At 28.2% G+C, this 14827-nt stretch overlaps 1 protein-coding gene across 2 annotated transcripts in view; it reads right to left on the bottom strand.

Moving 5' to 3' along the window:
* Positions 1–3795: 3795 nt before the first annotated feature.
* The window catches only part of LOC145185665 (uncharacterized), a 45944-nt gene continuing 34912 nt past the window's right edge, over positions 3796–14827 (bottom strand). The window contains exons 10-23 of one of the 2 annotated variants that reach the window (XM_090078508.1): positions 9563–9626; positions 9195–9233; positions 9065–9103; positions 8935–8973; positions 8805–8843; positions 8675–8713; positions 8545–8583; positions 8415–8453; positions 5409–5528; positions 5182–5265; positions 4785–4815; positions 4551–4659; positions 4352–4451; positions 3796–4253 (exon numbers count right to left, since the gene is read on the bottom strand). In XM_090078508.1, the coding sequence (XP_089934634.1) occupies positions 4240–4253; positions 4352–4451; positions 4551–4659; positions 4785–4815; positions 5182–5265; positions 5409–5528; positions 8415–8453; positions 8545–8583; positions 8675–8713; positions 8805–8843; positions 8935–8973; positions 9065–9103; positions 9195–9233; positions 9563–9626 (795 nt within the window). In that variant the 3' untranslated portion in view covers positions 3796–4239. Of the gene's footprint in view, positions 4254–4351; positions 4452–4550; positions 4660–4784; positions 4816–5181; positions 5266–5408; positions 5529–8414; positions 8454–8544; positions 8584–8674; positions 8714–8804; positions 8844–8934; positions 8974–9064; positions 9104–9194; positions 9234–9562; positions 9627–10750; positions 10862–14827 lie in introns of those variants that run through there. The other variant, XM_090078509.1, reaches the window with a different exon arrangement.

The following is a 14827-nucleotide window of genomic DNA, read 5'->3' as shown; positions in this document are numbered from 1 at the left end:
GCTGCATAAACATTATTAAAATGGTATTAAGAGTATAAATATTGTGAGGAGGGAAAACTAAAATAAAAACGACGATCGATAGAAAAACATACACAAGATGATTCAACAACTCTTCACATAAATAAGTGACAAAGCGTTAGAAGAAAGGTTAAACACAACTGTGGAAAAACGTAAACACAAAGACGCGTAAATGATAAAGCGATAATAAGAAAAGCTAAAAACAACGATCGGAAAAGACACATACAAGATGACTCGTCCACTATTCACATAAGTAAATGATAAAGCAAAAAGAATTAAGTTAAAAACAACAACTGAGAAAAGACGTAAACGTGGAGACTCGTAAACGATAAAGCGACAATTAGAAAAGTTAAAAACAACGATCAGAAAAGACTTATACACGACGATTCACCGATCTATCACGTAAGTAGACGATAAAACGGAAAGAAGAAAAGTTAAATACAACTGAGAAAAGACGTAAACACGAAGACTCTTCAACCTGCCATATAAGTAAATGAAAAGATATCGCAACAGGAAAACAAGCAAAAACTATAAAAGCTCAAAAAAGAGGGAATCTGACAGTTTTTGTTAGGAGAAGAATTGGAGAAGAATTAGAGTTTTTTTGGGAGAAGAGAAAAGAGTTTTTGAAGAAGAGATTTAAAAGAGAATTTTAAGAGAAAGAGTTTTAAAGAGATTTAAAAGAAGATTTTTATGAGAAAAGAGTTTTAAGAGATTTAAAGAGGAATTTAAGAGAAAGAGTTTTTAAGAGATTTAAAAGAAGATTTTTATGAGAAAAGAGTTTTAAAGAGATTTAAAAGAAGATTTTTATGAGAAAAGAGTTTTAAGAGATTTAAAGAGGATTTTAAAGAAGAAGAAGAATTTTGTGGTAAGAAGAGTATTTTGATGAATAAACAGTTTAATAAGCAGTTGAATAAAAGAATAAAAGAAGATTTTAATATTGACTGTTGGAGAATAACCAGAAGATTTAATTAAAGAAGAGATATTTGTAATAAAAGAAGATATAAAAGAAAGAGGAGCAATTGAAATAAAAAGTATTGAACACTGCAAGAAGCGTAAGAGAATATTATTTGTATTATATAAAAGTTATAAGAGTAAGAGTGCTACCATTACACATTAATAGAACATTTGTTGAGTTTTATTATATTATAAAATATACTGAGGACGGCAATTATAAGTTTAGCCCTTTTTGATTAAACCTTGCCCATTCCTAACTAAACTATCCCTAAACCTCGCCCTTACCTAACCAAATACTTCCCAGACCATCAACCTCGTTCCCAACCTCCATACACCTAACCAAACATAACACTAAACCCAAAACAACCCCTTCCCATTCCCCTTTACTACAAAAGAAAACAGAATTATAATAATAATTAAAAATGCCACCCTCACAATATGTATGTAATAAACAAAAGTTATATAAATATATAAAAAGTTATTTAGTATCAAAAATTAAGGTAATTTTAGATGTTGTTTAACACGCAACTAAACATCATGCACCTGTGAAATGAAAATTCGCTTTTAAATTATGGACTCTTCTATTTAATCCGTTTCGATTTGTACATCCATAAATGATGCAGATTAACAAAGTAATAATTTAACACATTAAGTCCTAAAATACATAAACTTTAATAACTCAGTGTTTTAACCAACATATATCCAAAAATGCTGTCAAAAATGACTTTTTTACAATTGTGACAAACTTAATAGCTTTGTACTAACATGGGTTGTATAATATAATTACAAATATAACCCTACAAGGAATCTCTGAGTTGTATGTACTCACTTTAAGTGACTAGCAATTCATGCAGTGTAAACAGAATTCTAGTAACCAGCTACAATCAAGACGTATGGAGACACATTTGCTGTACACAGTACAGTGTTATGGGATATAACCAAACAGTTTTTGTTTAGATTTAGCTCATGGCCTATATTTTACACTTAGAGGACTTTGAGAAACATCGTTTGAGTAGAAGTTTTTATTCCTATTTGTAATCCAAGATAAACAATTTTCTATGTGAAGTTTTATGGAGACAACCGCTAGTTTATAACTTCGCTTTGAAATATTTTGTTTCTTCTTTCTTTTTATACCTTATTTGTGCACTTAAATTTTCAAGCTATTGGACGTTGCGAGACGTCACGCAGCTTGAAAATTCAAGTGCACCGAAGTGACTTCATGGTCACAATAGTTGTATATCAGCTTGTTTATTTTTCATGTAATCTAGCCTGTATAAAAAAAGATAAAAACGTTTTATAAAGGTCTTGTTAAAAAAAATTGATATTATACATCAACAACATTGAATGGCATAAAAATCAATTATTCCTATAAAAATAAGCTAATAAAACAGATTTTTCATTTAAAAGCTTGAATTTAAAATAATTGACGTGTTAGTGACTAAAAAATGTGACTAAAATTTAAGTTATTTAATGCGGCAGTTTATCTATTTTTTTAAAGCCATTTTTTCAGGTTAGAATTATTTTGTTCTATCTCTCATTTTGAACGTTGGGAGAAAATTAGTTATTAATTTCACTAATGATTACTTTAAAATGCACTTTATTTTTTAAATTTATTTCGGGGGAATATTTCAAAGACGGATTTCCAAGGCTTGCCCTATTAAATGAAATAACTTGTCATATTTTTATTAAGAGTTCTTGGAAAAATTACTTGCCATAAACTTTTAAATTTTCTTTTAGGATTTTGGTCTGAAATTAAATGTTTTTTGTAAATGATTCATAAAACAATAATTTAAAAAAACTTAACTATATATTAGACTAAAAATAATGATTATTTAACAGGAGTCATTTTAAAGTTTATTGAGGCAATTTTATTTCAGAAAAAAAGTTAAAAAAAGTTAAAACCTTACTATTTTAATTGGTGACAATTTATTTAAAAAATGGACATTCCATACAAAGTAGACAAATGTTATTATCTTCTTTGTCATTTTTTAACCAGATTTGCTGGGTTTTGATTATCTAACTGTCCAGAGCGTAATTATAGCAGATTAGCAAGTAAAAAAAAAGATGACGAAATTAACTTTTCACTGATATTCTACAAGATGAGTTTAAAGATCTATTTTAAAAAATCTAATGAAACAATGACTTAAGAAAATTCTAAAAGTAAAAGAATTAATACGAGAATTAGTACGCATTAGCCATTACAGCTTATTCGTGGTTGAACCATGCTATAAAAACGATAAATGATGAAATGATAACACAAAAATTTTTAGAACAATAGATGAAGAAATAAAAAAAAAAATTTTTTTAAATATCTCATCAAAAAATAAAAATTTGAAAAATGATAATTTACAAATGATTTCAGCTTTAGGCAGATTCAAGAGTTTCATAACCTTAGATTAATTTCGCAAAAAAACTTCAAATCGTTGAAATGACGAAAAATTAAGTGACAAAAGGGAAAAAACTTGATGTCACACAAAACTGATTTAAGCAGAACCATCCATCAAAATAGTTTGCTCATAAGAAGAGTGATACAAATTAACCTTTAATGTCTTCTTTATAACTATATTATATTGCATTTAAAGCTGCCCGTCAATTCTAAGTCTCTACTAAGGTCTTTGTTGAATAATCAGGTTCCTCGAAATTAAAAAAGAAAATCAAAAGCAAAGAGATAATATTGAGCATCACGAATAATTCGACAAAATAAACTAAGATAGAACAAGATCTTCAATACGGAATATTACTTCAATACCACTGAAGTTTCACAGCAAAGTTTTAGAAGTTTTTGAAAAATAAAAAAAGCGGGTGAAACACAAAAAACATAGATTTATTAAAATTTCCCATTAAACTTTATTTACAATTGTTACTACAGCATATACAAATTGGGTTTGTTAAGGTTCCATTTACATTACCTATTATAATCCGTTCTTTAAAACACTATAAATATTAGTGGAAGCTCTTCGAAGGAGAAAAAAAAAGAAAAAAAGTCATAAAAAACCCTTGTCATAAAATAATTTCCGTACAATTTTATATATTTATAAACCTTCAAAAAACAAAACAAAAAAAAAACAGCATCAAAAAACAAAAAAAAACAAATAAGAAAAAAAGGCCGGGGTTGTGTAAAGGTTGTAATCGCTAGAGAGTGATAGCACTGAAGTTGAAGCTTTTAATATGTTACAGACCGCATTTATACAAATATCCGTGAAGAATGAGAGCACACCTCTGTTAACTCGCAAATTTTAACCAATAAAAGAGCCAAATACGTTAAACTTAAGCAACATGTTCTAAAAGAAACAAAATTATTTAAAAAGAAAGTTTTTAGCATAAGCCATCATGAAGAAAATCAACTGATATTATGAAAATTTAAGAAAGGGCATCTTACTTCTAACTCCAGGCATTGCTTCTTCTAAATTTCTGACTTTTTTGTAACCAGCCTGACGTCTTGTAGACGGGGGACCTCCTTCTAACAGATAACCAAGGATCTAAAAAAAAAAGAAAATTAATAATACTAAAAAGTCACTAAAAAAAGTCACTAAAAAAACCAACTAAAAAATTAAAGAGCTGAAACAAAATCGTTTTACTTTGGTTTTGTTATGGTACAAGAAGTAACCACCAACAATAAGAACAATAGAGACCATAAAGATCAACGGAAAATTACTACTGGTTGGCTCCTCTTCAAACGTCTTCATACTGTAAATAAATAAAAATACATAAGTTACACAGGCGATTGCATTTAAATTTCTTTTTTTATGTCTAGAAATGATTAATGCAAGTAAAATGGCAAGATTGGCTAAAGAGGTTAATTTTATACTTACCCAGGGTTTTTGGTATGTGATTCTTCTTTGACTATAAAAATAAGTAAATAAATAAAAAATACAACAGAAAAAAGCACATGATATAACGAATGAGCCTAAAGAAGGAAAAGATGCTTATTTTCCTTTGTTATTGTATCAAAGGTTAAGGCAATCTTACAGTAAAAGATTTTACAGATATTTTAGAAACCTATAAATGTAAATAAAGCTGTTTATTAAAGAGATAAAAATACAATTTATAAATCTAAAATAAACTTATAATATCAAAGTTAAAGAAAATTTACATCATTTAAAAACTTATATTAAGAAGTGTTTTTTTAAAATTTTATTTAAAAGTTTTAAAAATTTATTTGATTTTAAATCTAACTTAAGCACAAACTATCTTAAATAATTAATCAACCTTGAAAAGTTTGTGAAGGAAAATCTTCAATTTCTTCTTCAATAACAACTGAACCTTTTAATTCATCTTTCATGTCATCATTTTCTGATAAAAAATAAAAAAAATTATATAGTCAAGATGTGTAAAAAAAAAATATCAAAAAGAACTGAAAAAGTTTTTTGAATTAGGCAAATTCCAATTATTTTAAATTAAAAAGTAAAAAAAACAAAAAAACAAAACAAAAAAACCTTGATTATTTTTGGAGTTTTCTTTCACTTTTGATGGAGTTTTATTTTTAAGTGGTATTCTTTTTGGTTTCTGAGAGTTTTTCTGCACTGTATACGAGTTTGTCTTGATGGTTTCTTTCTCTAGAATTTGAAAGTCAACTTTTCATATATATATATATATATATATATATGAAACATTTTTATAAAAAGATTTTACAGAAGTAAAAAATTCTTTAAAAGCGTTTTACTATATAAAAGCATTTTTTTAATTTTAGTATTACTTTTAATTTTTTGTTGTTTAATGAACAATTAGTTTTGTAAATAAATATTTAACATGTAAATAAATATTTAACATGTAAATAATATCATTAGATAAAAAATAACATAATATATATTTTAAAAAAATATGGTAATCTGTTTTTCTCCTTTATATTTTATGCAGCAAAAAGTACCAATTTTTAGAAGTATGTAAAAGTTTTGTTGCCAAAATTTAATCTTAAGCTAATTATGCTAATTATAACATAATCACTATGCTTTATACATGATTTGAAAGAGAATTTTTTCTTGTTTAAGATGACTATTTATTTCAAGTGAAGATAATTTATTACTTTTGAAAAATTTTTTGTAAAAAAATGGATGTAGAAAAAATTCATTTCACAGATTGCATGCTTTATTGTTTCAACAAAGAAAAAATGCTGTTAACACTACCAATTCGAGTTGTTATGTTTATAGAATTGATGCTCTAAAAATAAAAACTTGTCAAAGATGGTTTGCTTGGTTTAACAATGGATGCTATGACTAAGAGCAATGCTCTATAAAACCACAAGTCGCAAAAAAATAAAGATTTGTTAGGATTGTTTGATGAAATCCACATCAAACAACAATGGAATTAGCTCAAACGCTTTCAGTTCATCAATCAACCATTTCTAAACGTTAGCATGAAAATGCTTGCCATTGTTGCTATGGAAACACAAAATATAATATTTGAACTAGGCTGAGAGATCATTCCACATTCTGGTTATTCACCAAACCAAGTGCCATCAGATTACTATTTCTTTTGCTCACTTGAGCATTCTCTTAGAGAGCAATCTATTACAAGCCAGCAAGAAGTTAAAAATTTCTTCATCTTTTCTTGATTCCAAACCAATATCATTCTATATATCATTCATGTAAAAGACTAACCTTGAACTTATTTTAGCTTTTTAAAAAGTGATTGCAATTTTCTTCACTAGATTACAGTGTCAGAAAAGGTATTTGAACATTTTAAAAGAATTTTAACAATATATTTTTTCTGAAGGCATTTCGAAAAACAGAAGAGTCTTTTCATGTAAAAAGAGGACAGCCATTCCACCACTCAGACCTCCTTCAAATTTTAAACAGTATCTCCTTTCAATAAAACATGAGAAAATACAACTCTGAGCTTCCAACTCCAACCGGTTCAAAAGCTATGACATTTTGAAGTTTAACCTAAAGTGCCTATTCTTTTCCATGCCTGCCATTATGGATTTTATAGTGTCAACTTTTCAAGAATAATTCAAGTTCTAGTAATGGGGGGAGGGAGGGAGGGGTTTGGAAAGTGCTACCTGAAAATTTATGAAGGTGTTGATTACCAAAACGTAATCAAAGTTTTAGATTGTTGTTTTTACATTTTAAATTGTTTAAAAAATTCTAAAAGTAAAAATTGACAGATGTTTTGTTGCATTATCATGGATGATGGTTTGACTAATTCCTGGAATTGTCCAAATATGATTGCTATCCTTCAATATTAGGCTACCCTTCTATTTGAAGGATACCAATGTTTAAAAGTCTAAGTCAAAAAATATCGTTAATTGTTACCAATGAATGTTGCTGAATCTTGCAAGTTTAAAAAAATGTCGCTTAGTAGTCTGATATAGCTTTGTGATGTCAGTTGTGATGTATAAATCCTAAAATTTTTAGTATTACTGTTTTAAATTTAGATTAGATACTACTGAGTCTTATTTAGAAAGTCAATTTCTCAATCATGGCAAACAATCAAAAATGTTGCATTGGAATTCATCTAGAAAGAAAATGGAATCTGACAATATATATACCCTTGCTTGGAATTGAACCTTTTAAAGAACTTTGTAATAATGATAGAGAAATATTAAAATAGAGGACCGGACTATTAATAATCAATGTCAAATCAACAACTCATCTCCATCATAACCCTTTACCACTTATCATGTCTTAGAAATGAATAAAAAAAAAAATTCAATTTGCATATGTTCACTATTTATGATACCAATTTAAAATCATAAAAGCGATTTTGCAGGCATTAGCGGTTTTATAAAAACTTAAGGTAACCATGTTTACTCTGAGCATTTATGGAATAATCATAACAAAAATCATAATTCTTTAAGAAAGTTACTTTATAAAAAAACATGAAGGAAAAAATGAAAAAAAAAAAAAAAAAAAAAAAAAAAAATTAATTAGTACACATGTCACTTTTTAGTGACATACCATTTTCGAAGAGGTTAGAAATTTTCCCCAATCTAAAACTTCAATGTGTATCTATGATAGCAAAAAGTTTAAATGTGAAATATGAGTATTTTAAACTTGTGTTGAAAATTATAAAATCAAAAAATGAAATATAAAAACTTTTAACTCTGTTATTTTCTCCACATTTTTGGAATAATTGGCAAACCTTGAGCTCAAAACATCAAAACACTCGAAATTATTTGAATTGGGAGATCAAACTTTGCATACTTACATGATTGATTATTTAAATAAACTAGTAAAACATTGAATGAAATCAGAGGGGTTGAATGAAAATTTTAATAATTTTGTCCTACTTTTACATAAAGTAACCCAGAAACTCTTTTGTTATCTGAACTTTTTCAAAAATTGAATATTAAACAGTATATTTACTAGAAGATTTTTTTAATTTCATTTCCATCTTGAACAGGTACTATCAAAGTAAAATAAAAAAGAAAAAGTATGATAGAAAACATGTAACCATTTATAAGTTGAACTATTTACAACTTGAAAATATAGTGACATATTTACCTGAAGATTTCTTATTTTCATTTGCATTTTGAACAGGTTCTATCAAAGTAAAAGAAAAAGTAAGATAGAAAACATGCAATCATTTCTAAGTTGAACTATTTACAACTTGAAAATATAGTGACATATTTACCAGAAGATTTGTTGTTTTCATTAGCATTTTGAACAGGTTCTATCAAAGTAAAAGAAAAAGTAAGATAGAAAACATGCAATCATTTCTAAGTTGAACTATTTACAACTTGAAAATATAGTGACATATTTACCAGAAGATTTGTTGTTTTCATTTGCATTTTGAACAGGCACTATCAAAGTAAAAGAAAAAGTAAGATAGAAAACATGCAATCATTTCTAAGTTGAACTATTTACAACTTGAAAATATAGTGACATATTTACCAGAAGATTTGTTGTTTTCATTTGCATTTTGAACAGGCACTATCAAAGTAAAAGAAAAAGTAAGATAGAAAACATGCAATCATTTCTAAGTTGAACTATTTACAACTTGAAAATATAGTGACATATTTACCAGAAGATTTGTTGTTTTCATTTGCATTTTGAACAGGCACTATCAAAGTAAAAGAAAAAGTAAGATAGAAAACATGCAATCATTTCTAAGTTGAACTATTTACAACTTGAAAATATAGTGACATATTTACCAGAAGATTTGTTGTTTTCATTTGCATTTTGAACAGGCACTATCAAAGTAAAAGAAAAAGTAAGATAGAAAACATGCAACCATTTTTGAGCTGAACTATTTATGATTTGAAAATATAAAAATATATTTACCAGAAGAGTTTCTTTCTTCAACTGCCATATGACCTAAGACTATTTTAAAAAAGTAAGATGGAAAATTTTCAAACAAAGTGCAAAAAGGATTTTGAGAGAATAATTTTTTGTTACAATAAACCATAGAAGTAAAAAACTATAAGAAGCGAATCTTCAACTTTGTAAGAGTTTAATAATGGCATCACAACCACAATATGAGCTACTTTTTAATTCTTAGATGAAATAAAGTGTACTAGTAATATATAGAAGTAAAAATATTATTTATTGAGTATTTCTAAATAATCAAATACTATTTCTAACTAAAAAAATATGAAAGAATCATGTAATTTAATCTATTAAGGGAAAGCAATCTATAAGAAAAAACATACCACACATTATAAGTAATGTTGTTAAAATCATTTTCAAATTCATTTTGTTTGAATATTGGTTGTTCTAAAGATAAATTTGTGGCACATGTAAGAAATTTTAAAAGACATATATATATATATATATATATATATATATATATATATATATATATATATATATATATATATATATATATATATATATATATATATATATATATATATATATATATAAAAGAAAACAGCAAAATGAAAGTCACCGACTGTAGAAAATTTGATTATTTACTCAAGTAAGAGTTACTTAGGGATCTTTAACTGTATTCCTTTCCTAAAAAAAAAAACTACTGTTTTCATAAAACCATGTTCTTTGGAATACTTATTGAGGAAGAAAGGTTAGTTATAGTTAAAAATAGCCTAAATAACTCTTTGTTTTCGCGTTAAGATACTTCAGCTGACAAAAGTACACAGAAAGCCGTGTTAATTATGTATGAATTTAATCTGAATTTTCCTTATCACTTGATATTATTTTTAAAAAATGTCAAAATTACAAAATTTGTAGAACTATGAAATACAAAGTTGTTTAAGTATGATGGTTCCAATTTAAACCGTGTTGTTTATAGAGATCAAGTTACCTATTTTGCGAAGTAAAAATAGAAAAATGCCGAACAGCCGTAATCGGTCAACAACAGAGTTGATTAACGGCAGAAATCGTCTTGCCTGCACGTTTCTTCCACAGCTATTAGCGGCCGCTTCCCAAACATTTTTTCCCGGCAGAATTTCTGGCCTCCACCTCCAATTTCCGCCTCCCAATTGGATGCCGCCGTCAGAATTGTGTATTGGAGGCAGAATTTTTTGGAGACCACCAACAATCGGGAGGCAAATGCCACTGGCGGCAGCCGTCAGAAGATATTTTGGAGGTAAGATGAATTGGAGACCGCCTCCAGTGGTTTCTCCCTCCCAGTTTGTTGCAGCCGCTAAACTGGACGCGAAATTTATCAAAGATCAGACTATACCAAAGATTTTCAAAGATCAGACTATACCATATCGGACTTATGAGAATGGTGATGAATTTACAAAAGATTGCCGATAAACATAATAATTTAGCATCAAAACTTCTAAAAGCTTTAAATTTACGTTCACAAAAGTTTTTTGAATGTGATGCTTTCATCGCTGCTCTCTTATTGAATCCTCGTTTTGCATGGAATAGTGCTAGTCATGAAGTTTTCAACGATTTATTGAGAAGCCGTGGAGTTGTCCATTTACTGAAGATTCATTACTTTGTAAACTCTTAAAGACAACTTGCTGAAACTGCTCGACAGCCTGAAAATTTACGAGACGAAGATGAAGTACGTTTGACTCAACTTTCAGGTAGAGATTTTACTATCATTCAATAACTAATTTTAACCAGTATTTGATATCAAGTGGTTCATAAAATAAATTTTATTCAATTACATTAAAAAAATCAAGAATTACCCCACTGTGTATCAATAAAAGTTCAATACAATTCAATATCTTGATATTAATTATTTTCTTCATCATAAAGTATTATTCGTTTCTTCTATTTTATTTTATTTTTTTTCACAATTCAAACGAAAATAATTTAACCTCTTATTGATTTAAGGCCAAAGAGTCAAATTTTTAAGAAAAGTTTTTATCTTTTAAATGTTTGAAAGTTTTGAAACTTTTAATGATTCGAAAATCAGTTCGATTAGACAATACTTGTTGTTTGATAAAGAAATAATTGATATCTCTTCTTTCAGGAGGAGGTCAACGTCAAAGCACAGATATCATACAAAACACAAGAATTCATCAGCAAATAACAAATATTGTATATAGTGAGCTACGTATTGGTATGAATGAAAATTTTAATATTCTTGAATATTGGCATTTAAAACATGATGATCCTAATTGGAAGGAACTTCACAATACTTTTTAAGTTGTTTTTGGTGCTGCATTTTCTCAAGTCAAAGTTGAACGAGATTTTAGTAGTTTTGCAATGGTCTCCACCCATTTGAGAACTTGACTTTTGCATAAAATGTTAAACTCGATTTTAACAGTTAGACAAAATATAGTGTACAGCTATTGACGAAAGTTTAAAAGATTGCAGAATTTTTATCAAGTATGTTTGGTTTTTGTTTAATAAAAAAAAACTGTAAAATGATATCGAATAAATTTTTTTAATTTATTAAAGAAAAAGTAATTAGCTTTAAAATGAGTATCAACATATTATAAAAATTTTAATATTTAGTTAGAAAAAAACAATTACAAAAAATCATATAGGAAAAATAAGAAGCACAAAAGTTTAAACGAATTGCAACATTCGAACAAAAAATTAAAAAAAAAAGCAAAATTAATATTTAAAGTGTCCTCCTTTGTTTTTATAGCAAAGATAAACTCGTTTATGGATTGATTCAACTAATTTCATGCACATCAAGCGAGGTACCTTCAGCCAGTACTCATTCAAAAGTTGTTTCAAATACTGAGTTGATTGAACTTAATAGTATGTCAGTTGATTGTTGATCCAAGACCAAATATTTTCAATTGGGTTGAGATCTGGTGATCTAGGGCACCAGGGCATCACATTGAACTTTTTTTTCAAAAATATTCTTTGATTGAGTGAGCTGTGAGAGCTAAAGCCCCGTCTTGTTGAAAGATGAATTGCTTGCTTTTGCCATACAAGTGTCTGATTGATGGATTTAAACACGTTTTCAATGTGTTCTTGTAGTTGTATTGATTAATTCGGCCTTTGTACAGCTCACAGAAGCCTATACCTTTGTGAGAAAAACATCCCCAGATGCCAACCGAACCTCCACCGCCTTGTCGATGATGTTGCAAAAACCTGTCTGAATATTTCTCAGTTGCAAATCTTTTCACATTCTTCCCTTGCGGTTTACGACTTTAAAGTTAGCTTCATCACTCCAAATAACATTTGACCACTGTTCTACAGACCAGTCCTGCCTTTCTTTGGACCACACTCGTCGTTTACGTTTATCCGTGATTGAAAGAATAGGTTTTCTAGCAGCTGTTTACGTTCCATTACCTTTGTCCAAAAATGTTCGTCTCACGAGCTCTCTGCTAACTTTTGAATTATTTTTTGAGTCGTTGAAGATTTGTGCAAGCTTTTTGTAGCTGAGTCTGGGGTTTTCTCTGCTCATTCTGAATATACCACTTTTGTCACGGTTGCTGAGTTTGGATGGTCTCCCAGTACGCTGCATGTCGGAGATGCCCTTGGTAAGTTCCCAGGTTTTGATGGTTTTTCGAACGCAATATTCAGAAACGTGAAGTATTTTGCCTATTTGAACGTTTGTGTGATTTTTTGTCCTCGCCGTACCAATAACTTGCCACTTGATCTCACTAGAAACTGCTTTGCAACCCATTTGCACGCAATTGAAAATAATTTGAAATTTACAATATTTCAAGTTGATTTTTTAAAATTTAAAAGCTGCCTGATGATGTTGCGATAAATTTTTTGATTGTAATTGACTCATTTTGAATTTATTAAAAAATAAAAAAAATTTTCGCCCCGGATTTATCAATTAATTAGCAAATAATTGATCCTAAATAAAATCGTTTAAACTTTTTTGACACCTCTTAATTTGTATCACCTACCTCTTCATGAAATTTCTGAGTAAACAGTGATGAGTAGAAACCTACTTTTTTTAATTTTATTAACAAATAACCTATATACCAAATTAGAAAAAAAACTATTTTGAAATCTATTTCCGTTAGATTTTTATTCAAGAAAAACTGAAGATTAGATCTTAAAATTCTGTAATCGTTTAAACTTTCGTGAATAGCTGTATAGATGGTAAGGATTTGCTTTAGTAAGTCAAACTCTCTTTCTTACGTTAATGATATATATATATATATATATATATATATATATATATATATATATATATATATATATATATATATATATATATATATATATATATATATATATATATATATATAAGATTCTATTTAATGTTACTTGTTTGAAAATGAAATATAAAACACAACCCAAACTTTAATCCCTGTCTTTGAACGCTCAGTGATATTGACTTTTGTTTCGATGATCAAATCGATTTTTATTTAACTTTTTGCATTAAAAAAAAAAGAGAATTACGAATGAGAAATGTTTGTAAAATATTTTAAAATTTAAAAAATTTATTATACCAAAATATTTTTCGCTTTTGGTGTAAGTTTAAAATTTCTTATCTTATTTAAAAGCTGATAGAACATTCTCTAAAAATTTCATAACTTTTTTAAAATACTAAATATTTGGCAATTAATATTATAAAACGATTTCAAGATTTCAGTGTTTTGGAGAGGCGGACGCCAATGGCTGCGAACGAAAAGTGTAGTCGAGATTTTTTCCGTCTTTTCTAAACTCTGCTGATAGCTAAATAACTATATTCAACTGGCATTAATATTGCTAACTGAAACACTCGAAAATAATGACACGGCATGCCCTTGATTAATAAAAAAAACATTTAGGGTGGAATGCAATAACACGTTTAAAATAAACATTTTATAAGCATCATCCTATCACAGTCAAACTTTTTATAAATTTATGAAAAAGTAGCATAAACTTTAACTTTGAAAAGGATTTCGAACAAATCGTTTACTCATAAATATTCAATTAGGAAGAACCTTTCCCTTACAGCTCTTTCTTTTGCAAAATTCCCTTGAGTCAACTTCCTAGCAAACATAAGACGTATTAAGACCGTCTTATATTCAGGTCTTTAAATAGTCTTGTCTTTGAATGAAGTCTTCAAGAAGTCTTCAAGACACACCTATCCAAAAATGGCCCCAACCTCAATTTTGAGGACCAAAAAAACGACCGATGGGGCATTAATCTGCATGGTCTCAGATATCACCAGATGTAAAAAACAAAATCTAATCTCTATAGCCAAAGGAGAAAAACAGATTTAAAGTTTTATAGCACTTTGCGCTACTGATCGCACTTGGAGCCCCGTTGTAAATCTATTTGGTGTTTTTTTTCACTTTGGGTTATGGAGTTTTTAAAAAATATCAAAAACTCTTTACATGTGTGTGTTGGCTATAACCTGACAAAAAAATCAGCTCTTTAACACTTGTGGTTTGTGTACAGGGACCTAAAGTATAGGGTATGGCACTAAAAGCAAAGCCTCTTTAAAAAGAGACAACGGATGCTTTACGTTGTTATTCTAACCTTATTATCGGCTATGGAAGTTACAAAATTTAATAGAATGAGGCTTTGGCATTTATCTTTCAGGCAAAAAAAATAGAATCAAAATATCTTTTATCTGTGCAAAGATA

This window comes from Hydra viridissima, unplaced genomic scaffold (assembly GCF_058129835.1).
Source record: "Hydra viridissima isolate aposymbiotic clone 2 unplaced genomic scaffold, HvirCarnegie_v1 scaffold_2, whole genome shotgun sequence".
NCBI lineage: Eukaryota > Metazoa > Cnidaria > Hydrozoa > Anthoathecata > Hydridae > Hydra > Hydra viridissima.
The sequence above is the reverse complement of the archived record's forward strand: the minus strand, read 5'-3'. Positions and strand labels throughout refer to the sequence as shown.